A 25,653-nucleotide genomic window follows, 5' to 3' on the forward strand; every position below is an offset into this window, starting at 1 on the left:
TTGAATAAGTAAACAAACACAAGCTGTTCTTCTGTCCCAGGCATGGAGCATGCTGTTACCCAGCTAGCATTCAGCATATTGCACTTGGCTACAACAGACTGTGCACACAGATACCAGAAATATTTACAAGATAAGCCAAACCACTCTCAGATTTTCCAGTGTTGTACCAGCTTTTAGCATAGAAAGTAAGTTATCTCTTCCTTTCAAATACAGGAGGTGTGAAGTCTTCTCCCCAGCAGACTTGGCCTGTGCAATGTGGCAGCTCCCTGTGTATCAATGGCTTGTCTTTTCTTTGAAGTGGGAAGATTGGTGCAAGGGAAACTAAAGCTGTTTTCTCATGATGGCTGCAGATTGTCCCATACCCCATCTCACCCTGCAGCTTCTCTTTTACAGGTAGGGTAGAAAATATTCAGGAACCAAACTCTTATCCTAGGAGTCTTTGCTATCCTACTCCTCTCATCACCTTGCATTCAAAGAAGATTATGCCAAAGAGAGAGACCAACCCCTTCAAATGACCCCACACTTTGTTAACAGAAAGTGTCATCAAGGTCAGTTTAGCTTCTGTCAAGAAGACTTCTTTTCTCAATTTCTGTTACCTTACTATTAAGAGGTTTTTTTTTTCTTCTCTCTCCCTCTTTTTTTTTTTTAACCTGCCATACAACCTGTCCTGGGCCACTCAATTCCAGAGAGATGTTGCGGTGCTTGAGCGTGTCCAGAGAAGGGCGACGAAGCTGGTGAGGGGCCTGGAGCACAGCCCTGTGAGGAGAGGCTGAGGGAGCTGGGGTTGTTTAGCCTGGAGAAGAGGAGGCTCAGGGGTGACCTCACTGCTGTCTACAACTACCTGAAGGGAGGTTGTAGCCAGGTGGGAGTAGGCCTCTTCTTCCAGGCAACCAGCATTAGAAGAAGGGGACACAGTCTCAAGTTGTGCTGGGGGAAGTATAGGCTGGATGTTAGGAGGAAGTTCTTCCCAGAGAGAGTGATTGGCATTGGAATGGGCTGCCCAGGGAGGTGGTGGAGTCACTGTCCCTGGAGGTGTTCAGGATAAGCCTGGATGAGGCACTTAGTGCCATGGTCTAGTTGACTGGATAGGGCTGGGGGATAGGTTGGACTGGATGATCTTGGAGGTGTCTTCCAGCCTGGTTGATTCTATGATTGTTCTGTGTCTCTTACCTGAAAGGGTTATAAAATCCTCTTTGTGAGATTTCCATTAATATCTGCTTCACTGCATTTTAAGTTTCATTTTACAAACACTGTTATAAAGTTCTCAGATACCAGCCCTGGAATTATGCCTTTATCAGTATAGGAGCAAAAGAGTTGTTACTAATATCATTCTGTAGCCTCCATTGTCTACTGCTACAAAAACATAGAAGTCTCTTTTTCCTCTTCTGGAGATCATTACACTTGACAATGGAAGTAGTTTTTTCCTCTTGCTCTTGTGAATCTATGAGTTTTCCTTTTCTAACCAATTTGCATTGTAGACCTGTTGGAGGAAAGAAAATAATTTATAGTCTGTCCCCTTTCATTCCTTGATCATTCCATCTACCCTACTGTGGTAGGAAGGCAATGGTGTATGACTGTCAACTCAGTAATGTAGGGCCATGAAAAAGGATCACAAAACAACAACAAAACCCACCCAAACACAAAAAAAACCCAAGCAAACAAACAAAAAAATCTGTCTCAATGCACAACCATCAAATAACTGCTCCTAAAAACATACAAGTAAAGTACTTTAATTAGTGAAATACTACTTGACCTTGAATGAGAAATCTGTCAATGAAGGAACCAGCTTCTGTCCCCAGTCATAAAATCAGCAGCATTTGTCTGATAGCAACTGAATGCCAGATAACATCTTTTCACATTTCTTTATTGTTTTAAATTGAATGTCTTGAGCAGGTAATTTTTGGCTCCAAGCCTGCATACAGACATGTATTCATCACCCAAGAGTAGTGAAGGATGCCTCTATGCAATTCTACCTGGAAGTACACTGGTGCACATACACTTGCCAGTATGGCAGTTCCTTATGCTTTGCAGGCCTACAGCTAAGTTTTGAGACCCTCACACAGCATCTGGGTGGGTTTGCAGCATGAAAACCTAGTGAGAGGGTGGGTTGGCTTGTACTGATCCACTAGCCATTAGAGGGCTCAGATTTACTCCTACCAATTGGTACCAGTGGCACAAAGAAAGGTCAGGCACTGCTTTTTCCCATGATAGGGCATACCCATTTCAACCCCTGCCCCTCCTAAGGCCAGTGTGTTACCCAGATGTGCGAGCACAGGCACAACTCAGCCTGCACCCCTCTGCCCACCTCTGGGTGCCTCACTGCTTCCAGGTGAAGCTCATCTCCAAAATGTACTTCTCATTTCAAGGATCTGTTTAATTTCTGCACTAACATACCTTACTGAGAACCCATGGGGCACCTTCTTTTGCTACTGCTGTGTGGACAGAGGAAACTGAACAGTCTCAGCACCAGAATGGTAGCAGCTTGTCTGGCTTTGCTAGCACAAGGCTGCGAAGAGTCATCATAGTATTTACCAGAATATCTTGCTGCACATTGCAGATAGTTTCTGATGTACTTTTAGCTGGTTCTGGTTTAGGTCTCTGTCCACACATGTCTAACTCTGAGAGAAAAAAGCAAACAAATGCCTTGCACACATAGAGAACAATAAAAAAAAAAATTAGCTCTAGGGTTGTGTTGCATAAGTGCCCCTGGAACTAATCTGGTACATCTCCAAATAAAACAGAAGTCTTTGATGCTTGTAACTTTCTCTGTGGCTGGAATGACAATAGTTTCTCTTTGTTAACTCTGTAAATGTTTGCTGTAGGTATTACCAATAGACACGTCTTATTTAGAGGAGTATATTGAAGTGTAAAATAAACTTCAGCATGTGAACACAACAGCCTGTGAATACAACAACTAGGTAGTAAAAACTGAATTCAGAGTGGTACTTTCTCTTAAGCTACATATTTCTCAGCTGAGCTGGAGGGGGAAATGTCCTCACCTGGGACAGAACTTGCCTTCACAAAGGAGCCTCTGCTCACAAGTGGTGAGTAATTTACATCCTTACCTTAGAGTCAGCAAGAGGTGGACTGTAGCTGTAGAGGGCTAGCCAAGGGAACTGTAGGAACTACAATTTCTCCAGCTTGTGAGGCCTTTAGCTTAATTTCCAGAGATATTGAGGAAGCTGTATCCCTTTGGCTATAGGATGCTAAAGGCTGTAGATCCTGATGTCACTGACCAGATCTGGGGATATTACTCTCAGCATGCCATTACAGTACCCCCTATACTGGTGGCTGGCGGTATCAGGAAGATGGAAGAAATGGTAAGAGAAGGGAGGGTAATGGGGTTTTCAGTTTACCACAGATAATTGTATATCAAGATTCTATTAAAGAACATACTTTAAAAATATATATGCATAGGAAGGCCATTCATCAACTGCACCTAGCCATTCTTTGAACTCTAAAAGCATTTTTCTTACTCATAAAAGTCTATAGTGTTACCATTTGTGATTATTTCTTGGGCTTGGGAAGTATAACAGAATCTAAAGGATTTATTCTTGTTTCCACAAGAACCAAACCAATCCCATTCCCAGATGTGTTGTCTTTGCCTGGTCAGGTGAGGGGATGTAGTCCTTTGATATCATGATTACAATAGCTCTAGAGAAGTGGCATGCATAGTCCTGCAGTCCTGGAGGGATTAAGGTCATTCTGGTGCTAGATGGAGCAGTGCAATGGATCTTTTATCCGGTGTTAACAGTTGAAGCTTGCATGAGGAAGATCTGTTCTAGTGGTGACAAGAGCAAGCCTATTGTGGACATGTAAAGCATGAACGTAAGCCAAAATCTTGTATTTCTATTAGAGTATCGCTCCAAAGAACCAAATGAAGTCAAGCATCATGTTTTGGTGGCACCTAGTTTGTGATACTCTGGTACTGAAAATAAATTTATTTAAAATATAAACAGCACAACATTGTGGTTTAGAGTTGTTACAGTGCCAATAGCCAGATCAGCAGAGTATGTATGAGTGAGTAGTGTTACTACCTCTGTGTGTACTCGTGGTGTGGTTCTGTGATGCTCTGACCCCATCCTTAAAGCATCAGAGGGAAGAAAGCATCATCTGTTGTTAACCCAGACATCAAAATGTCAGCATCCAACACAGATAACCACCGTCATCCCCATCACTGATGGGGAGTTGCCATAAAGATGCTGCCAATCAGAGTTGCAGAGGAAGTTTCCTGCTGTGCTGAGATCCCTGGTCATTTGGATGGTAGCTTCATGCACAGGTCATTCTTGTTCAGAGCTCTCTATTATCTTGCAGTGCTTTGTAGCACAAATAAAGCTTCTTGCAATTATGTTTGTAGTTTATTTTGGCATGGAAATTCTTTCATCACGCAGCACAGTTTAAACCTGATAAGGTTATTTTTTTTCCCCCAAGAACTGTATTTACGGAAGTGTATAAAAGAGGACAACTCAAAGTACCACCAAGAAAGTTAAAGATACACTTTAAAAAAAAAAATCTTTTTCAAGAGCAAGTTTTTATTGCCCACACAGTTGATGGGGAAAACTGAGCCCCTTCCCTCTACAGGTGCTGTTACCAACCACACCATAGGAAGGACTGTACTTGAACTAGGGAAGCAGCTCACTAGGTGTGGGCTACCCAGCACACAGCTTCACCCTGCAGGGTGCAGAAGGAGGAAGTATTTGCAGACCAGTCTCTCCTAGGTATCTTTTGCCGCTGTCCTGTACAGAGTAGCTCTGTTACCTGGAAAGGGCAGTCTTTTACAATTAATAATCTGCCCTAAAGCTGCCGTGTTCTTACCCAAATCGTGTGCACTTTCCTCTGGTGAAGGATCTTTAAGTTAACCTTGCAAGTGTATTGTAGCAAGCACTTTCCAGCCACTCCGGCTTCGCTTGTGTGCTCCTGAGAGGTTTGCACTTGCTCTTACAGCAGGACTGAAAGACTACAAAGTCTTGGGTGAAAGACGGGAACGAGGCAGCCCTTGTCTGGTGACAGCGCTTAGGAGGAGTTAGAAAAGATCCCATTTTATCTTCGTTCTCATGGAAGGCATGGCGGGATATTTAATGTCCCTTAAAGACCTGGCGCTTCGCAGATTGTTTGAAAACCCATGGAGCATTCAGCAGGCCGCTTAGTTTATCTTCCCTGGCTAAAGAAAAGGTTGCCGGAATGTGAAACCCTTTCCAAGAGTCTAGGGTCCAAAGCCTGCTGAAATCTGCGTGAGACCTTCCCGTGGTGTGGGGTTTGGAAATTTAGAGACTAGCAAGCAGTGGCAGCACGACTCCTAATGGTGTCTATAGGGCATACTGTGCGTGACAGAGGGACATCCGTGTGCTCAAGTTTTGTTGTTATTTCTGCTCTTTAGTGTTGGTTGACTTTGGAACAATTTTCTGAAATGCCTGAGCGCACCGATCCAGAAATCCCAGTACAGACTTTGCCTCGATGAGGGAAAACCACCTCTTAATGCGATGAAAACACCCGTGACACTGCTGAGACGCCCTTTGCATGTTGCTGAGGGTACCATGCAAGACGGGATTCCCGATCCCTTTGATGACAGCTCGGCGGGGCCGTAACCACGGTAAGGGGAAGCGCCACGCTTGAGCCCCCTGGGTCCCGCCGCGGCGCAGCGCCGGGCGGCAGCGAGCGAAGGCGGTGGGTGACCAGAGCTGCCGGGGTCGCTCCTGCGGTACGTGTAGCGCCTCATGGACCGGAGACGAAACCGCGCTGCCTCTCCGCCCTGCACGCTGGGGGGGGATCCGTGCCGCAAAGCCCCGCTCGGGGGCGGTCACTGCCCCAGCCCAGGGCCCGAGGCAGCCACCGCCCCCACGGGGACGGCGCGTACCGGCGGGACCCGCTGCGAACCGGGCGGGGGCGGCGGCCTGCAGGTAGGGGCTGCGTGCGACGCCCTGGGGCTCGTCCGGGAGTTGCAGGAGGGGAGGGACGGGGCTGCCCCGCGGGGGGTGCGCCGGGTTTGGGGGAGCCGGTCCGCGCCGCGCCGGCGGTGTGGGCAAGGCTGAGGGAATGCGAGGAGGGGGCGCGGAGCGGGGCGGGTAGCGCCGTGGTGCGCAGCGGCGCTTCGCGGCGCTGTGGATGGGGTTCAGCTGGGTCCCTTCCTTGCCTGCCTGCATCATGGAACCGAGAACTGCAGAAACGCAAAAAAATGTGGGCACCTTGTGGAAAGTGCTCCTGCCTACGGCAGGAAGGTTGCAGCTTAATGATCTTTAAGGTCTTTTTCCAACCCAAACCATCCTGAGACTCTAAATGTAAACCCCACCATCGAAGAAGTGTATATAAGCCGTTGGTTAGATAACACTTTAGTCGGTTAATGAATAAACACCGTTTCAAGTTTCTAAACGGTATGAGGAAAACACAATCCTCTTTTATTCTGTTGCATAAGGAGAAAAAATAGACCTGTTCAGAGGCAGCTGTGAGAGCTGTGCTGCCTGTGCTGTGTCCGTCTGTACGCGGACCCTCCCAGCTGTTACCTGGACTCCCTTACACGGTCTGTGGATGTGGCTCCCAAAAGAGCTCTGGGAACTGAGGCACAGACTGCTCAGTGGCCGGCTGCGGTCTTCCGCAGAAACAGCTGTGAAAGTGGCTAATCACAGTGATCCCTTTCCTGAACGGCCTTAATACTGCTCCTGGAATGTTAATGCAATTAATTTCCAGGAGAGTACTCGGTCTCTTTCAAGACTTCACTAGGAGTGCAACAACACACCCAGGCCAGGTGGCATAGTCAAGATGTGTCTTACAAGAAAATTTGTGTTCAGAGACAGGCTGAGTAAATTCAGGGGAATGGTTCCCTTTAAGGAAAAAATATGCCAAAAGATACAAGGAGTATTATCTTTATTTTGAACTTTCTAATAATTTGCCACTTATGTACTGATTAATATCTCTGGGGGGTAAATTATTGACTAGGTACTTGGGGTGAATTTGGAGTTGTGTGATAGCCTTTTGAGTGAACTGATTTCATGAAGTTAACAAGCTGATTGGGGGAACTGAGCCCATTTGTTGTTTTAAGTCCTCCCCTGCAGTGGCAATTAGGAAACATTTCCGTTAGTGATAGGAAATGGGAGGAGAACATGAAACTTAATGAAGTGAAGCAGGATTGTATTTTGCTCAGAGTGGTTCTGTTATGCCTCTGTTATGGCCATATTATTACTCACCTTAAATCATTAACAGCTACTGTCTTTCCGTATTTTTTTAAGCTTATTATGTGGCTTCTGGTTAATAGTTTTTCACTTGCATTGTATTTAATTTTTACTTTTCTGTCTTTTACAACAGTTTGACAGAAGCTGTTTTGATGGGAAAGTTTTTCAGCCCCTCTCCTAAGGGTTTCCATGTTAATGCCTTTAGAATTCAATCATTACCTTTTGTCTTAACTCAGGTTGGAAAATGACAATGAAAGAGAGTATGTACCACGTACAACTTGATTTTACAAAGCTTTATCAGAATTGATTTAGCTGACACATAGATGGAGGAAACCTCAGAAACCCTCTGTTCCCCCAGCTTGTACATTCACTTTAGCTTCAAGCTGTACTTCATTTACCTAATGAGTGTCTTGCTAAAGTAGCTTTCCTAGTCGATTTGGTTTACTGGGTTGGTTCTCACCTAAGAACTGTGAGAAGGTGGACTAGGAGACCCCCCCCATGGATCCTTCCCAGATCTGTATTCCCAGACAAGGTTCTTATGGATTGGGCACGGGGGGCAGGGTGTGTGAAGATTTTTCAGATGTTTGATGCAAACACTATTGCTTCCTCAGGGAGAAACTTGGCACGTGTTTCCTTAGACAACTGTGTTTGCGTAAGCAGCCCCCTGCCACCCTCTGAGCTGTACTAGTACAGCCGTTTGTGGGACTGGCGGTGAAGCACATCGGGGAACTGCCACGGGTTCAAAAGCATCTTCTCTTCGGTTATCAGTTACTTTTAACTCTGATCTCTTGGACTGTGTGGCTGCCGTGTCAGACTTAAGAAGGTAGCCTGGGAGGAAGGAACGTGTGGCAGGGAGTGGAAGGTAAGGCATTGTGGCTGCTGGAAGAAATAACTGCTTATCCCGTTGTGGTTAGTAGAAGATGACATGTGGTTATGGCAGTTGCATGGAAAATGTAGCTGAATGCTCAGGTGTCTGAATAGGCTTGTGCTCATGTATGCACAAAACCCTAATTCTGTGTTTCTATTGTGATTCTGAGTTTTCACCTGCTGATTTTACTTTTGTGATGTATAGCTATCTGTTTGCTTACACTGTTCTTTCTTGCACTAGTTCCAATTTTGTGGAAACTAGACCCAGGTATAGTGTTTTGAGTTCTGTTAACCAAGTTATTTTCAGATGGATAGATGGATGCCTAAAATTCTAAAAGGGAAGATTAAGTCACTCCTAAGAGGGTACCTCTTATCCTAGAGAGCACGACTCACCTGCATGCACTTAAGCTCTTTTACATGTACCTATAATGTTAAATATGCTTTTGAATGTCCTGTATACCTGCTGTCAAATTCTGAATGGTAGAAGTGATTAGGTGAATAGCACTTTTAATTGGCATGGGGAAACTGAAAAGGGTCTGTAATCTGCTCTAACTTCAGTTTGGAGAGCATTGATGGGTTTGTGCATTGTTTTAGGACTTGCTTTCATTCTTACTTCAGGCATCTTGTTTTCTGTTATCCTAATGGAGTCAGTAAGAACACTTCTGCACATTAACTTCTGTTTAGCATGTGTGCATACTTGAAGAATGATGGTGCCATTTCTTATTCACAAAACCTGAAGGAATAATTACTTGCTACTGCAGTCTCTTCACAGAGCAAAATCACAGATTTTTTTTTTTGTTTTCTCTAACCTAATTTATTACAGTTAAGAAAAAATGTGTTACCTTTACTGTTTATGCTATGCCACAGCCATCCTGACTACAACTGCAGTCTGAATGATTTTCTTAGAGTTTTGTCTACATTTTAAAAAGCAGATTAGAAAGAAGAATCTTCAACACATCTGTTCTTTCCAAGAGGAAAAGGCTTTCTTGACAGAAGCCTTATGAGAGCCAAATACATATTCCATGAGCTGTGTTGTTGCCTGTGTTCATTGACATATATTGTGAGCAGTAAAACTGCAAGCTGCAACATGTTTGCAGGTGGCAGGCACTCGGCCTGTTGTATGGAGAAATTTGACTTCAAAGCCAAAGTCAAAGATGTCCAAGCTGCTCATTCAATTTTTCTTCACTGAAAATGAAGGTGTTTTCTGTTCTGCTTATTGAACTGCAAAGACAGTTTTGTTTTCTTCTGTTAAAGCTGTCTGTGTTCTGGAAGGTGGAAGAGCTGTTGCCAGTAGGAGTATATACCAATTCAGCTGCTCTGGTCTTCTGAGTGAAAATCTTCAGTGTAAAGATTCCTCATCCGTCTGCTTTTGGAATAAACATTTTCTGATTTCAGTGGTGCTGCATGCCCAGCTGCTCAGATGGTACTTGTCTAGCATGGTCATGAGATGTGTAGTACAGTTTTGGATCCTGTAGAATGAAGGCATACCCAAAAGGCCCACACTGTATCTTTGCTTTCACTGTAGAGGTGAAATCCATCACTTTTGTCTCTGCAGCATTTTAAGCTGAGCAGGCCCCTGGGGCAACAGATCATTGCTTCAGCAGCAAAATAATTTACTCAGTGGTAGGATTAGGCAGCAGTTTGTGTCACGCTTCTTCCCCAAAGCCTGCAGCAGCTGGGAATTGTGGAACTGCCTTGAGGGAGCGAGACATTATATTTTATTGGTGAGTTGGGGTGAGCTTAGTCATCATTAGTAAAACTGTATGAAAGCCATTGACATCCTTGCTGCTTTCCCTTAGGACTTAAAACAAATGAAGCAGCATTTTTGCTTGTTGTTATTTATGTGCTAACATTATTAGTTTCTGTTTGTTTCATTTGATGGGATAATGAAGTGAGAAGGCTGTAAACGAGGTGGTCTTTAGTGTTTACTTTTATGCAATGTTACCTGTTTTCACTGAAGGAAAACACTTTCCTGGTGTTTAATGCTAAGATGATTTTCTGTGAATAGCAGAGGGGAATGAAGTAGCTGTCTTTTTTGTATGTGCTGTATGTCTGGTCTGCCTTGTGGATGTACCTCTACGCTTCTGTGCATCAGGAAAGGGGTCTGCAAGTTGATGCAAAGTGTATGTTTGGTAATGCTACTTGAGTAGTGTCAAAATTAATATACAACCACAACTCCAGAGATAAACTGGGATCCTTTTATTATTAAACATTATTTTCTTTAACTATTCTGGTCATCACCTTCTGTTTCAGGGGAATGTTATCTTTGAATGGTTTTAGAATGGTAATTATGTTAGCTACTGCCACAGGTTTATGTGCAGCCCTAGGACATATGTGGATATTTAGCTATAATGTACATTATTGTTCTTTTTACTCGCTGCTACATTACTTATGTAATGTAACTAATTTGTTGCCTTATTTTTTTCAACTCTCCACATTTTTTTGTGTGACCTGGGAGACTTTGAAAATTATAGATTTTCCTTCTGCTAAATGAAAGCTAGCCCATGCTTATGAAGAGTAATGCCTCTTCTGGTCTTAGCAATTGGTGATGCCATCAAAACAATATCCATAGCTTGTCAAGAGACGTGACCAAACTTCTGGGATTCCTCAACTGTCTCAGTTTGCCAGTGTCCTTGCCAACATACACCATATGCACTCCATTTCTTCTGGGGTAACAGTGTACCTAATGTTTGGAAGCCACTCTTGAATACATTTGAAGCATTAAGTAAGCATGCTGATCAGTATATGGTAAAAGAAATTTCAATTCTTGATTGCAAAGCTGTCAGGCAAATAGAAGAAGAAAACATTGTCTTTGGATATTAAAAAAAACCCAAAGATGTTTCCTAGCTGTTTCACAAGATCCTAGAGGCAGGTTTTGAGTACCAAACCTGAGAAGATAGTTTAGCAAACAACTGCTAGACTCCTACATCCCCTTTTATGAATAGCACTTGAAAGTAGTTTTGACATTGGGAGTGTAACTCCTCCCCCTCAGTCCTCATCAGGACAGTGCTGGCCTCTTCTCCCCCATTGTTCAAGATGGCAACAGCCTCCTGTCTTTCACTTAATCCCCCCCCTCCCCTCCTTCTTTTTAATTCAAAGTTTGTTTATTTTCCTTCCTTCCTTCCTTCCTTCCTTCCTTCCTTCCTTCCTTCCTTCCTTCCTTCCTTCCTTCCTTCCTTCCTTCCTTCCTTCCTTCCTTCCTTCCTTCCTTCCTTCCTTCCTTCCTTCCTTCCTTCCTTCCTTCCTTCCTTCCTTCCTTTTCTGGATTTCTCCCAGTGTAGATGATGACTCACATATCCCAGATGTGAAATGCAAATGTGGGAAGTGGGATCTTTCCCCTGCTTCTCCAGGGGTTTCTTGGACTCTGTGGTGCTGTCGAATTTCTTAATTAGTCTGTCCATCCTGATTCAAATGGCTTCCTGCTGGCTACTGCTTTTTGGGCTATTACAGTACTTAATGTCATGCCTTAACAATGTTCATTATTCATACATCTGAAATATGGTTGTCTTTGAGAGATTTTTGAAGATCACACAACTTGTTCAGTCCATTGACATAGGCAAGTACCTTCTCATGCTGTCCATTTTAGAGCTTATCTCATCCTTTGACAGAGAAGTGTTCAGAGCACGTTCAGGCAACCTGCTGGTTGGTGCACAGTTGAGAAGTTGGTAGTACAGGGTTGTGCACTGCTTGTCTGCAGTCATTGTTTCAGCTTCTCTGCTCTGTCTTCATTTGCTGATACAGGCATGGAGTATCTGATCACACATGAAATCATATGCATTACTGCTGTGCTTTCCCCTAGGTGCCAGGTTACTTGGATTGGTAATTTCTTGGGTTTGTGTTTGTTCTTCTTCTTCAGAGGCCCCTGTAATCAGCTCTTCAAGTTCATCACCTTTATCTTCCCATAAAAGTCACAAGAAGAGTGGGGAAAAAGAAGAGCTAAGATTAGAAGAATCAAACTCAGTTGGTTCCAGTTTCAAGGCATCTGTCAGCTTCAGCTTTCTATGACTGAAATTCTGCATCCAGTCTCTCAGCCTGAAGTTTGAGTTTGCAACCTAATGTTTTTAGTTCTTGCTAAAGGAATTGATTTGATGGGATAGTCCTATTTGAATATATTGACGTTGTTACTCTTCTTGTTAGAAACAGATTTTCATTTTCCTTCAGGAGAGGGCCCACCACTTCCCTAGTCTTTCTTTTGTTATTGGCATACCCTTCATGTTCCTGGCCAGATTTAGTTCTACCTGGGCTTTACATTTCCTGACCTGGTCTCTGGCGACTTGGACATCTTCTCTGTATTCTTCCTGGGATACCTATCTTTGCTTCCACTCTCTGCAGGCCTTCTTTTTTTTGTGTGTTGAAGTGTGTTCAGGAGCACCTTTTCCACCCATGCAGCTGCTTAGCATTTTAACATGCCTTTGTCCTTGTTGGGACACATTGCTCCAGAGCTTGGAGGAAGCAGTCCTTAAATATTAACCAGCTTTGTTGTGTCCCTCTTCCCATCAGGGCTTTATCCCATAGTACTCACCCTAGCAGATCTCTGGAGAGGCCAAAGTCTGCTCTTTTGAAGTTGAGGGTAGTGAGCAGGGTAGTCAACTTTCTACTTGCCACCCTTGTTGCCCTAAAGATCCCAAACTCCATCAGTTCATGATCACTGCAGCAAAGGCTGCCCTTGAGCTTAACATTCCCCACTAGCCTCTCCTTATTGGTGAGAACAAGGTCCAATGTGATACCTTTCAGTTTCGGCTCCTTAGCCACTTGGAGAACGAAATTGTCATCAACACATTCCATAAACCTCCTGGATTGTTTGTGCTCTGCTTTGCTGCCCCTCCAACAGATAATGGAGTGGTTGAAGCCCCCATAGGGACCGAGGCATGTGCACATGAGGTTGCTCCTGTTTGTCTGTAGAGAATCTCATCTTCTTGCTCTTTCCAGTCAGGAGGCCTGTAGCAGGCCCCCACTATATTATAGTATAGTTCTCCTCTTCCTGACCTGCCTTAAATTCTGGCCCACAAGCTCTCAGTCATCCCATACATCCCCAAGTGGAGCTCTATGGACTTTAGCTGTTCATTGACAGAGGGCAACACCCCTTCCTCTTCTGTCTATCCTTCCTAGAGAGCTTGTAAAATCTAACAAACCAACACCACCCCTTTTGGCTAAAGCAGCAGGTGTCTGGGAATCCTCTTCATAAACTGCCCTCTGCCTATTGACTCCCCTTTTCTGTTTTGCCCAAACTTCTGTGTAATTGTGTTTCTTTTTTTAATTAGTTTGAATGGTCCTTGGGGCAGCTATAGTGTGATACCAGCAGTAGCAAGTACAGAGTCCCTTTTTGGAAGGGAATGTAAAAAGTCCTTTGTGAGCAGAGAGAAATCAGCTGAGCAAGAAGAGCCAGCTGAAGGGAGCAGCACCTTCCCCCCTTGAAGGGACTGCCTTAATGGAAGGGCTAAGTAGGCTCTCCCCTTGAGCGACATCATTATTAACTATAGAATTAGTATTTTCTGTTTCCCTACCTGAACCAGTTCACACTGTTTCTCTGTGCTTCTGATATTTTGTATTAAAAGTGACACAGATGTTTGAATTGGGAAATGCCATAAAATGCAGGCTGATGACAGCAGAGAAACTGGCCTTGGATGAAGGTGCTGAATGTGCCATCGCTGATGATCACAAAGGGTCCTCAGGCTCTCAGCAAAAACATGCAATTTGTGTAATTTTGTGTTGAAGGACCTGGCTTCCATCCTAAATATGTGAAAATCTCAGCAGTCAAAACAGGATGTAATTGGTGAACAATTAAATGGGTCAGATTTAATTTTCATTTTCACAAATTGACATGTGGCTGCAATGGGAATTGGCAGGGCAAAAGACTTGCTGGCAGAGACATTCCTGCACATCCCAGCCAGAGCTGGCTTCCTGTAGAAGCAAGCACTGGTATTTCTATACCCTGTTCTTTAGCTCAGTGGGGCACAGCACACTTTCCAACCTTTGAACAGTTGCCATTTTGGCTGCAGAGTAATTAGAGCAGTAGAGCAAGGCAGTGCAAAGCAGAATAGGAAATTTGGGATGAACTGTGACTCATGCCCTGCCTGTGCTGTTCATGAAGCCAGTTTTAAATCTCTTTCTTGTTTGTGGTCAGAGTTCATTCTGTCAGTGTCCATTTAATTTACCCTGATGGTTGGAAGTTGGAAAGAGTAAATAGAGTTATCCCACACAGCTAGTTTATTCATAATGAAGTTAATGGAGTGGAGACTGATCTCTGGGAGTTGCAGTCTGCATGACGTGGTTCTGCTGTTGTTTATGATGCATGCTACACAGAAACAGCCCACATGTCACTGATACTTACCAAGGTTTCTGAGTTCTTCTTGTATGCCAGAAAGGATGGGATAACAAAATACATTAAATAAAAGCTCTTGCATGGGCATCTTAGGCATATTGTCAGAGATCTTTGCCAGAGAACTTCTTTAGTAGGCACCTTTACTGTTTTTTTATCTAAATCAGAAAGTAAATCTTGGGACAGTTGTGAAAACCTGGTACATTAAGCCGTTCCTTGGGCAAACTCCATAACAATTAAAAAGTTTGTGTTATTGCTCCTAGAGAGTACAGCAAACATGTAATTGATGTCAGTGTTATCAGTGCTTCCTGACAGGGAAGGACTATGCAGTCAGCACTGAATGACTAAATAAAAACGAGAGGGAGAAACAATGTGGAGAAACCCCCTGAGGATGTATAGGTGGTAGCAGGCAGGATAACGTGTGAAACAGGTGGAGTGTGCTTTAGGGTGGCTGTGAAGGAGGAAAAGGGAATCAGATGGCACTTGAGGACTGGTTATAAGTTGGTTGGGATTTAATTTCTTTTTAACAAACTTTATTCTTGTGAATGTGAAAGTTTGTAGCAATTTAACAGTTATCATATGCAACCTGCTCGAGCGTGAAATGCCTTCTCAAGAAGAAAAATGGACTAATGACTTGTGATTTAGAGTGTGCAGCAGAGCTTCGTTTAGCAAAGTTCATAGCAAGGCATGGCTAGCAGTACCTTGAAGGTTTTATTCCATAGAATCATAGAATCAGCCAGGTTGGAAGAGACCTCCAAGATCATCCAGGCCAACCTAGCACCCAGCCCTATCCAGTCAACTAGACCATGGCACCAAGTGCCTCATCCAGGCTTTTCTTGAACACCTCCAGGGATGGTGTCTCCACCACCTCCCTGGGCAGCCCATTCCAATGCCAATCACTCTCTCTGGGAAGAACTTCCTCCTGACATCCAGCCTATACTTCCCCTGGCACAACTTGAGACTGTGTCCCCTTGTTCTGTTGCTCTTTCAGGTAATTCAGCAGATGAAACTGAAATAATGCTATCATGATAGATACAGCTTATTCAATAGATAATGTCAGTTTCCACTGTAAATAGAAGATGTTCTAGAAAAGAACAAACACTGGGACCTGTTGTCTTTCACAGAAGAAACTTAATTTAATCTAGAGAAAATTCTAAGGCATATCAAGATATAAACATTGATTTTAGACATAATTTTCATTGCCTGATAATTCTCAAATTATTTTTGTTTCTTTTATCATCCATGAAATAAGCTGTTTATAGTGAAACTGATCGTACTAAAAGGATCATTGATAATGGGATCTAGTTAATGGACAATTAAAGGCTGGTTGGAATAACAGGATAAGAGGATAACTGTTGAGTCCTCCTTGCTAGTTTCTTGTGTTTTGGTTCCCAAGGTGACATGTGGGGAGACTTTGGCCAAACAGTACTTGTATAACTGTCCAATTCGAATAGCTAGCAACTGCATTTCTTTATGAGGGCTCCTTGGACAGTAATGTCAATAGAAAGCTGAGATAGTTGGTTTTCAGAATCATAGAACCATAGAATCAACCAGGTTGGAAGAGACCTCCAAGATCATCCAGTCCAACCTGTAGCACCCAGCCCTATCCAGTCAACTAGACCATGTCACCAAGTGCCTCATCCAGTCTCCTCTTGAACATCTTCAGGGACAGCAACTCCACCACCTCCCTGGGCAGCCCATTCCAATGGCAAATTACTCTCTCTGTGAAGAACTTCCTCCTAACATCCAGCCTATACTTCCCCCAGCACAACTTGAGACTGTGTTCTCTTGCTGGTTGCCTGGGAGAAAAGACCAACCCCCACCTGGCTACAACTTCCTTTCAGGTAGTTGTAGACAGCAATGAGGTCAGCCCTGAGCCTCCTCCAGGCTAAAGAACCCCAGCTCCCTCGGCCTCTCCTCATAGGGTTTGTGTTCCAGGCCTTTCACCAGCTTCGTTGCTCTTCTCTGGACATAATATTAGCTGCTCTAATAAGGACTGGGATTAATAGGAAGAAGAGATGGAGCATTTTTATCAGTTCTTTTATTACCAGTTCTTAGATAAATTTCTAGAGGACTTTCCAAGATAGTCTCTTTCTGTCTTTTTTTTTTTTTAATTGTCCCCTTTTCAAGTCCTTTAAAACTTCACCTTTTATGGGTTTTGTGTCACTGTTGTCTAACATTTAACAAGGTGACTCCCTAAAATCTTGTCTTGCTTCACTATATGGGCTCTTTTTGTTTTTCTTTTATAGCTTTCTGCCTTTTCAGTGTAACTGTTGAAAAGACAAATATGATACAATCTGGGGAAAGTGGTTTCCTGTTTTTTCTTCATACTGACTCATTACTCCTAATGTAACTCAGAGTTCTCTTCTGTTTAATTTCTGCCTTACCTACACACAGGTTAGTTTTTCTGCAAGAAGTACTTGTGGGCCCTTCGCTGCAGAGTTCTTCATATCCTGCTTTTGCAAGTTAGGCTATTCCATTCTTCCTGTGGTCAGCTGTTTTTTCAAGCATTCTCTCCAATTATATTTCCATTCCTTAAACATGAATGTAGGCATGTTTGAACAATTACTGTGGTATTCTTCTTGCTGACAGTGCCATGGAGCTTGTGCAGGAACACCAGTGAAAATGAAAATGGAAATCAACTTCCCCTGTACTCAACACCACTCAGGCCACACCTTGAGTGCTGTGTCCAGTTCTGGGCCCCTCCATTCAAAAGAGATTTGAGGTGCTGGAACATGTCCAGAGAAGGGTGACAAAGCTGGTGAGGGGCCTGGAACACAAACCCTATGAGGAGAGGTTGAGGGAGCTGGGGTTGTTTAGCCTGGAGAAGAGGAGGCTCAGGGGTGACCTCATTGCTGTCTACAACTACCTGAAGGGAGGTCGTAGCCAGGTGGGGGTTGATCTCTTCTTTCATGCAACCAGCATGAAAGTTGTGCTGGGGAAAGTATAGGCTGGATGTTAGGAGGAAGTTCTTCACAGGGAGAGTGGTTGGCATTGGAATGGGCTGCCCAGGGAGGTGGTGGAGTCACTGTCCCTGGAGGTGTTCAAGAAAAAACTGGATGAGGCATTTAGAGCCATGTTTTAGATGACTGGATAGGGCTGGGTGCTAGGTTGGACTGGATGATCTTGGAGGTCTCCTCCAACCTGGTTGATTCTATGATTCTATGAACTTTTCAAAAGGTTAAAATAGCCAGAAATCTGGAGAGTAAAACTTATTTAGGACAGGTAGCTTTTGTTTCACTTAGTAAAACATGCTCTATGGGGAGAAATGTTCTTTAATTTAAAATTAAGAAACTGTATTTCTGGGCTGCTATGGTAATTAGCAGATGCTCTCTCTTAAGTAGCATGGAAAGTTGCTGCTGATCATTTCTGAAAATGCTGCAGTCAAGCAGCTGCAGCAGTATTCACTCAGCAGAGGGAAGTTGAGGCACTTCTCTTGACGTTTATTTTAGCTTTTAAGGAACCTTTAAAGCTGTTAAGCAAGGATCTAGTTGAAATATGGATGATTTTGTGAGGTAAATGGAAGACTGACAATGAGGAATGTGCTGGTCCAGCCAAGACACATCGGTTGCTTGTTAACTTTCGGTGTGTGATTTCCCTAAGGCAAACTGTCACGTGTGGGTAGATGCATGTTTTCACAATGTGTGTGCTATGTATGCTCTCAAATATGCTGTTCTTGGTCAGAGATGTTTGGGTTTTTTTAATGGCATTCTAAAAGTTTTTCCTCTTGACCTCCATCTGTTTCCTTGTCTTTTGTTGTAGTATCTGCTTCCTTCCCAGTTTAGTAGCTTTCCTGTTGTTAGGAAGTGCTGAAGTTTGTGTGCAGTGGCACACATACAAGCCTAATTCTAGAGGTGTGACCATTAGTAGGCACCAGTGGCCTATAATATTTGTTACAATTCTTCATAATATATAATAAATTCAATATATAAATTAGGCATTATATCTAATAAAGAATACCTTAGATAATACATTATGACATCTATCTTTCTACCTATCTATCTATCATTTTAAGTAGCCTAAACGTGATTTGTGCTGTGACTTCTCAGAAATACCTAACCCTGTAAGGCAACGTTCATCAACATTTGCTGTTGGAAGCCTGTTTTGGAAAACAGCAGTCATCCTGGTTTTAATCTTTCTATTTTCTTTCCAGTATTGAGACATTTTTTTCCCAGACCTTTTGGAGGTATATATAATTATTATGCTATAATTATATATTAGGATTGTTAAAGGGAAAATGAATAGTGGCATTGAAATTTTAGCAGGCTATCTCAGTTTTACAGAGTTGCTGAAAACATGCTGAGAAAAGCAGCGGTCACAGTGACAGTTTGCTCTCATGTGATGTGTGTTGTCCATTAATAGAGCAGGTATGGCATCGAGTATCCTAATAGCTGTGTTTCAGAACATAAGCTTGTGTGAACGAAAGGAAATAACCTGCCTTGCCTTTTCACACCTGATTTGTTTTTCAAACAAATCTTGCACATAGAAGGAGAGGATGATGAATTGACATTGTCAGCAGCCCTAGAATGGCAGATGAATAGAGATAATCTTTTGGATAACTTGTTCTGTAGGGACAGAATTTGTTTGTTTTGGGTTTTTTTTTTTAAGCTGTTACCTCCTTTCCCTTTAGAAGCACTTGTATGCAATTAGTTGAAAATTAACAGTGAAAGGCATTTTTCTGTGTGAATTGTTAGAAACCTGACAATGCTGCTCAGACTCTGACACTGAGAACAGGAGGAATAGATCTCTTTAAGTGCAGTTCCTAGTTTAACTTAAATCCAACCAGGAGCCTCATAGACAATTGTGGAGGCAGGGAATTAATGTGGCAGAGTCAGGAATATACAGAAAAATTGAGTTATTTTATTTTCCTGGAACCCACCCCCAAAACTATATACAGAAATTAATTAGTTTTAATTAGCAGATTCAGTTGATTGAGAAGATCTACAAGGATACCATAGGTAAAATTGACTATTTTGGAAGTCAGAAGTTGGAAAAGGCTAAGCTACTAAACATAGCATCCCCCCTATTAATCAGGCTGAGCCAAAAGTTTACTCCCAGGTGAGTCAGGCTGGCTGAGAGAAAGGCTGGTCCAGATGCTTGCCCCTCCCTCTCTTTCAAAAGACCTCCGAGGCTCGTTAAGGCCTATCAAGCTGCATAAAGGGGATGCTTATGGTGGGAAGCCATCCAAAGCAGGGACGGTCCTGTCCCTCAGGAGCTTGTCCTTCAGAGCAACAGGGGACTCTTTCTGCAGGAACTACCCAGGCAGGGGAGAACTCTAAGGCAGGAACCCCAAGGCAGGAAGTCTCCCAATATTTATACTCTCCCTAGACAAAGAGCAGAGTTAGCACTGCCTGGGTGCGAAGACCACAGCCAATCCCCAGCCCGATTCCAGCGCGGGCACTGCACAGGCACCCCTCCTGCTGGAAGGGCCCTTTGCTCCCCCACTTCATACCTGCAGGGCAGGGGGGGGAAACAGGTTTTTGTGCCTTTTCGTCTCCCATTCAAACCACAGAGGGAGAGGGATTTGGGGGTATACTGGATTCCAGGATAACAATATAAACCAAATCAGTTTTGCATAACTTGCATAGGGCTTTTTCATAAACAGAAGGATTGAAAAGATGACAACTGCAAAAGAGCTCAGAGTACAGATATGTTTTCTTTAAGTACATCCCTGAGATTTCTAGGTGAGGACATACAGATTTCCCATGGTCCTGCCTCCTTTTTTTATCTTCCCCTCTGCTGTGGGGTCATAGTTCTACCAGGACACTGCAGAATGGTTGCCAGTACTTCCCCATGCTGTGACTCCCTAGCTAGGGATGTATGCTGGAACTGGTGTGCAGCCGCACTGATTTCTTATCAGAGACAAGACATAAAAGCTGTCAGCAGCCACAGCTTTTGGGGGGCCTTTGTCACTTCCAGGTGTGTTCAAGAAGATGTGTCTCCATAATTTTGAGCCTCTTAGTTTTATACAGTCACAGCTGTGCTATTGGTGCCTGAGCACTCCTGAGGTGCCTGATAACATCCTAATTTCTCTGAAGGGGTCGAATAGCATTTGCTTGGTATCTGTTTTGCTAGGTTGCCCCCAGCTGAACTAAAGTAACCTTATCAGCAAAGTAGAATCTGGGATGTGGAATCAGTGAATGAAGGGAGAGTAGTGGTTTCCACAGACTATGTAACTGTCTGAGAAAAAGTGTTCTGTTCTCACATGTTCCATGGACCTTTCACAGTGATTTTCTGGGCAAGTTTTTCCTGAGTTTGAAAAAAATAATGTATCAGACTGTGCTGGTTTGAGGCTAATTGGAATATTTTCCTGAGAGAAGAAAGGGGAAAAAAACAAACAAACAACAGTACACTCTATCAGTCATTCTTCTGCTGAGAAATGCAACTAGTCAAAATATACATAAGACACTCACTTCTCACACACTTCTCAGCTCTCAGTTCTGTTCCTTCTCTCTGGTGGTCTATGTGGCGGTATCTGCCTTAACTCTTTAATCTGACCTTTTTTTTTTCCCTCTTAACCTCCTTACTGTCTTCTTGACATCCAGATTTATCACGTGAGATATACAGGAATTGTTCTGGTTATTTCCCAAACCATCACAAAGATGTCAGAGAAGTGTCAGCTGAAGACCACTTTGAATAAAAAGTTCTTTCAGGATTTCTGAACAATTATTGTCATGTTAACATTTCTTTAAGGATACCATGGAAACTGATCCAGAGAAGTACACAGATCCTCATGCAGATAGAGATTAGTTAGAAAATGATTGGACTCTCACATACTTAAATTTAACACTAAACAAGTAGTGCTCGGCAATGTTTAGTTATCATTAATAATATGTTCTAAAACTCAAAAGCAAATAATAGATAAATACAATGTAATTAGAAATTGTTAGAAACATACATGTAACTGTAAAAAAAACCACAATCCAACAAACTTCCACATCCACTGCCTACCTACCATGTGTTTACAATAATTTATATTGAAATAGATATTGAAAATACTAGAGAAAAAGAAGAATAACGTACAGACATCAGGAAAATAGCAAACATAGAAAATCCTGACGTGTCTGTATATTGAGATCATAAGATAGCATCAGCAGCAACTCCTCAACAAAAATATTCAAAACAGCCTCACAGCATAGAAGTGTGGAAGTATGGCTGTTGGCTGTCTTCAATTAGTAGAGGCTTTCAGTCAGTGAAAAAAATGTGTTTGATGGAACATGCGTGGCCATAACCTTGCTAAGGGTGTGCACACTGATGTGCTCAGCTCAGATTTCAGTAACAGCTGTGTCCTCAAAGTAGATGAGCCCTCTTCATTTTTCATTGTGATGCAAAATAATGGTGAGCATCTCTTGTTTTACTTTAAAAACCTTTATGAATGTTGATCACAAATGCGGACTTCCAGGTGGAGCTAAGTAGGTTAAAGTCGAGCTTTCTGTGAAAAGAGGTTTTCCTACCAAAAAAATTCTTTCATACTTGTTTATTTTTACACTTTGTAGTCAACCTGTAATATATAATGATTAATCTGGCCGGAAAGATCAAAAGGTTGCCATCATAATTTGCTTAACTTTTTGCTGTAGACCCCTTCTGTTAGGCTGTTAATTTTCTGTTATTCCTATACAATCACTGTGATACTGTGATACTGTGACAAAAAGGAAGCTCATGTTATGTTTTTTTATCTTACTGCTATCAACTCAGCAGACAGTATTTCTGCTGGGGCTCTAGCCATGCTGTTTGGTTTAGCAGTTTCTAGCAAATCTGACAGGTTAAGGAACCAGTGTTGCAAATCAGTTGTTGTGGGAGGCCAGCAGAACTCTTCCCAGCAACATACTTCTCAGTAGAGAAGTAACTAGTGGATGTTGTGCTGTTCTATGACCTATACTTTTTAGTATGTTTTTCATGTCTCTGCTCTGAGTACTTTTGCTCAAATCCTGCCTCTCTATTGTCCCACAATGTTGGCCACAACAACCCCATGGAGAGATACAGGCTAGGGTTGGAGTGGCTGGAGAGCAGCCAGACAGAGAGGGATCTGGGGGTACTGATTGATACCCGCCTGAACATGAGCCAGCAGTGTGCCCAGGTGGCCAAGAGAGCCAGTGGCATCCTGGCCTGCATCAGGAATGGTGTGGTCAGCAGGAGCAGGGAGGTCATTCTGCCCCTGTACTCTGCACTGGTTAGACCACACCTTGAGTATTGTGTTCAGTTCTGGGCCCCCCAGTTTAAAAGGGACGTTGAGATGCTTGAGCGTGTCCAGAGAAGGGCGACGAGGCTGGTGAGAGGCCTCGAGCACAGGCCCTGTGAGGAGAGGCTGAGGGAGCTGGGATTGTTTAGCCTGGAGAAGAGGAGGCTCAGGGGTGACCTTATTGCTGTCTACAACTACCTGAGGGGTGGTTGTGGCCAGGAGGAGGTTGCTCTCTTCTATCAGGTGGCCAGCACCAGAACGAGAGGACACAGCCTTAGGCTGCGCCAGGGGAGATTTAGGCTTGAGGTGAGGAGAAAGTTCTTCCCTGAGAGAGTCATTGGACACTGGAATGGGCTGCCCGGGGAGGTGGTGGAGTCGCTGTCCCTAGGGCACTTCAAGGCAAGGTTGGACGTGGCACTTGGTGCCATAGTCTAGCCTTGAGCTCTGTGGTAAAGGGTTGGACTTGATGATCTGTGAGGTCTCTTCCAACCCTGATGATACTATGATACAATACATATAACTGTCCCTCAGACACCCCTGTTCTTTACTACCTGTTTAGCATTCCTTTGGTTTCTATGTTGCTCTGTTCAGTCTGTCCTCTTCAGTAGCCATCCTCCTCCCTTATATGCACAAACTGAAGCAAATGAGGATTGTTTGCTGCTCAGCATAGAGCAATCGGCGTTGGGCTGTCATACAATTAATTTCTATCTTGATATGTTTTGGATGGCAGGCAAGTTTTATGAGCTATTTGTGTGATCTCTAGCACTGTGACATCCACTATCCAATTAGAAATCCTAAAGTACAACTAGAATGCAAATAGGTTATTAATGTTGCTCTTATTTTGTGTCATAGGGAGAACTCTCCTTAAAAGTTTGAAGAAGTTAAAGATTTGCAGAGTAAACCATTCAGATTTATGCAGGTAAATTATAGATTAAAAAACTGGAAAAATCATTACAATCTGGTTTACTATGCTTTTTGTTTTAGCCCTGTGACAACAAAAGTCAGGTTGTTTGGGATTTTTTGATTGTTTGGTTGGTTTTTACTGTGGTTCTGGTGCAATTCTCATAATTAACTTCCAGGTAAATTGTACTTGTTAACCATCTGTAACAGTGCTGGAAAGGTACTGAATTTATGGGGATTTGAGAAGCTGAATGTTTGTCCTACATATATTAATACATGTTATCATCAGGTTCACTGGTTTGCACAAGTAGTTTTTCAGTGGACTAGCCTGCCAATTGTCTCAGAGAAGCATAAACACTGATTTTATCTAGAGGATGGACAGAGGCATCTTTAAGTAGATAAGAAAGCTGAGGATATACAGCAGTAGCCTTACAATGCTCAGTGGAGTTATTGTTATTTAGGAACATAGGGCTGCAAAGGAGCTCTTGGGTTGTTTTTAAACAAGTCAAGGTTGTAATCACACGACTCTTGATAAATAGCCTCTGTGAAATCAAAACAGGCTGTACTTTTCCAGTTAAATAGCTAACCCAAGGGTGCAGAATGGGACAACTCTTTCTTGGAAAAAATAAATTAGGTTAGAAATAGCCTTTGAATCCCAAGAGCTGTACAGGATTGAAGAGTCTTTACTTCCCATATATTTAGGAGCAATTTGGATTTTATCTGCCTGCCAGACTGCTGACTACAGTGTCTACAATGGTATGCAGTTGCTGGAGGGGTGAAGCAAAAGGAGGCTGGAAGAGTGCCATTTCTTGACAATTTTGTTGATAGAAGCTTCTGCAGTTATTGGCATCTTCTGTACTCAGATACTGCATCTTACTAACATGTTCTCTGCAGTATTTGGTCAGGTGTAGGAAGTTAGTTAAGAGGCTAGGAAACCTCTGGAGAAGACACTGATCAATGAGAGAGATCCCTGAAACCACGGTATTAAGAGAAAGTTGTGACAAGAAGGTAATAGGTTATTAATTGGTTATCAGTATTCTGCCAGCTTTATGTCTTCCCTTTAACCTGCTGCTTGGTTGAAGCTCATTTCTCTACTGTAGTTGTTACAGATAAGGTCATCATTGATCCTTCAGGATTTAAAAAATGAGCTCTTTCAAAACATGTTAAGTATTTAAACTTACACTTTTCTTATGATCTACAGTCACATAGTACATACAATGCTTCGCTTTGTTACCAAACATTTTTCTCTTTCCTTCTATCCTTTGCTACTCATTCTGTGCCTTTTAAATCTTTTTTATTCATAGTTCTTCTATTTTTTCTTTTTAATTTCTTTTGGAGGGAATGTGTTTTGTATGTTTGGTTTGGGGTTCTATTGTATTTTTTTTTCTTATTGAAGATGCAGCAGTCAGAGAAAAAGGCAACGTGAAGCAGGAATATTAAAGCAAGAGGTTAACATGAAAGAATGTAGCAAATGACTACAGATAATGCTTGTAGAATCAAGACAAGTAAGAAAGATAGTACAGCTGTCATAGAGCTACATGAACAGAGTATATATAGGAAAATATTAAGACTGCCCAAGACCTAGGTGCAGAGAGTGGTAAATACAGTAAGTATATGCAATACCATGACCTTTCACTCTAAGCATGAATGAGTTTTCTCCACAGTATCACAGTATCACCAAGGTTGGAAGAGACCTCACAGATCATCAAGTCCAACCCTTTACCACAGTGCCCAAGGCTGCTTTCTACTTGTTCTTCATAAAATTCATGTGCACGGATGTTCTCAAAGTGACTTTGAAATCCGTGTACATTGTTCAAAAAAGAAAAAAAGAAAAAAAGTTTTAATTCATTGTAACTCTGTTCTGCCACCCCATCCTGGTGTGCTGGACGCAGAGATCATCACAGGTTTCTCAGGCCTTGCGCAAGCCACCATCACTGCAAAAGCAGCAGATGGCATGTATGATTTATATGATTGTGTGTATCTTACACTGATCTAGAAAGAAAATTCTGGGTTACTCTCCTCATTGGAATGGGCTACCCAGGGAGGTGGTGGAGTTGCTGTTCATGGAGATGCTCACGAAAAGAATGGATGAAGCACTTAGTGCCAAGGTCTAGTTGATTGGATAGGGCTGGGCGATAGGTTGGACTGGATGATCTTGGAGGTGCCTTCCAACCCGGTTGATTCGATGATTCTAGAATTCTTCTCTCATGTACATCTCTGTATGG

At 42.9% G+C, this 25,653-nt stretch overlaps 2 protein-coding genes across 3 annotated transcripts in view; one reads left to right on the forward strand and one right to left on the reverse strand.

Annotated features, from left to right (window-relative positions):
- Window positions 1–4,900: 4,900 nt before the first annotated feature.
- LOC135176486 (serine/arginine repetitive matrix protein 1-like) lies at window positions 4,901–6,940 on the reverse strand. 2 transcript variants are annotated; one of them, XM_064145622.1, is made up of 2 exons: window positions 6,896–6,940; window positions 4,901–6,154 (listed from the first exon to the last, which is right to left on the reverse strand). In XM_064145622.1, the coding sequence occupies exon 2, from the start codon at window positions 6,141–6,143 to the stop codon at window positions 5,361–5,363; it is 783 nt and encodes a 260-aa protein (XP_064001692.1). In that variant the 5' UTR covers window positions 6,144–6,154; window positions 6,896–6,940; the 3' UTR covers window positions 4,901–5,360. The 2 variants fall into 2 exon arrangements, with proteins under 2 accessions (XP_064001692.1, XP_064001691.1); XM_064145621.1 differs by lacking the exon at window positions 6,896–6,940 and adding an exon at window positions 6,498–6,657.
- An 828-nt stretch (window positions 6,941–7,768) lies between these two features.
- The window catches only part of SLC16A12 (solute carrier family 16 member 12), a 36,596-nt gene continuing 18,711 nt past the window's right edge, over window positions 7,769–25,653 (forward strand). The window contains exon 1 of the mRNA XM_064144741.1: window positions 7,769–8,025. The gene's annotated coding sequence lies outside the window, so the exon portion shown is untranslated. The remainder of the gene's footprint in view (window positions 8,026–25,653) is intronic.

Source organism: Pogoniulus pusillus, chromosome 6 (genome assembly GCF_015220805.1).
Source record: "Pogoniulus pusillus isolate bPogPus1 chromosome 6, bPogPus1.pri, whole genome shotgun sequence".
NCBI classification, from domain to species: Eukaryota; Metazoa; Chordata; class Aves; order Piciformes; family Lybiidae; genus Pogoniulus; species Pogoniulus pusillus.

Bases quoted from the DNA above. Each gene is read 5' to 3' on its own strand.
- LOC135176486 (XM_064145622.1), bottom strand. From the start codon at position 6,143: ATGATGCAGGCAGGCAAGGAAGGGACCCAGCTGAACCCCATCCACAGC.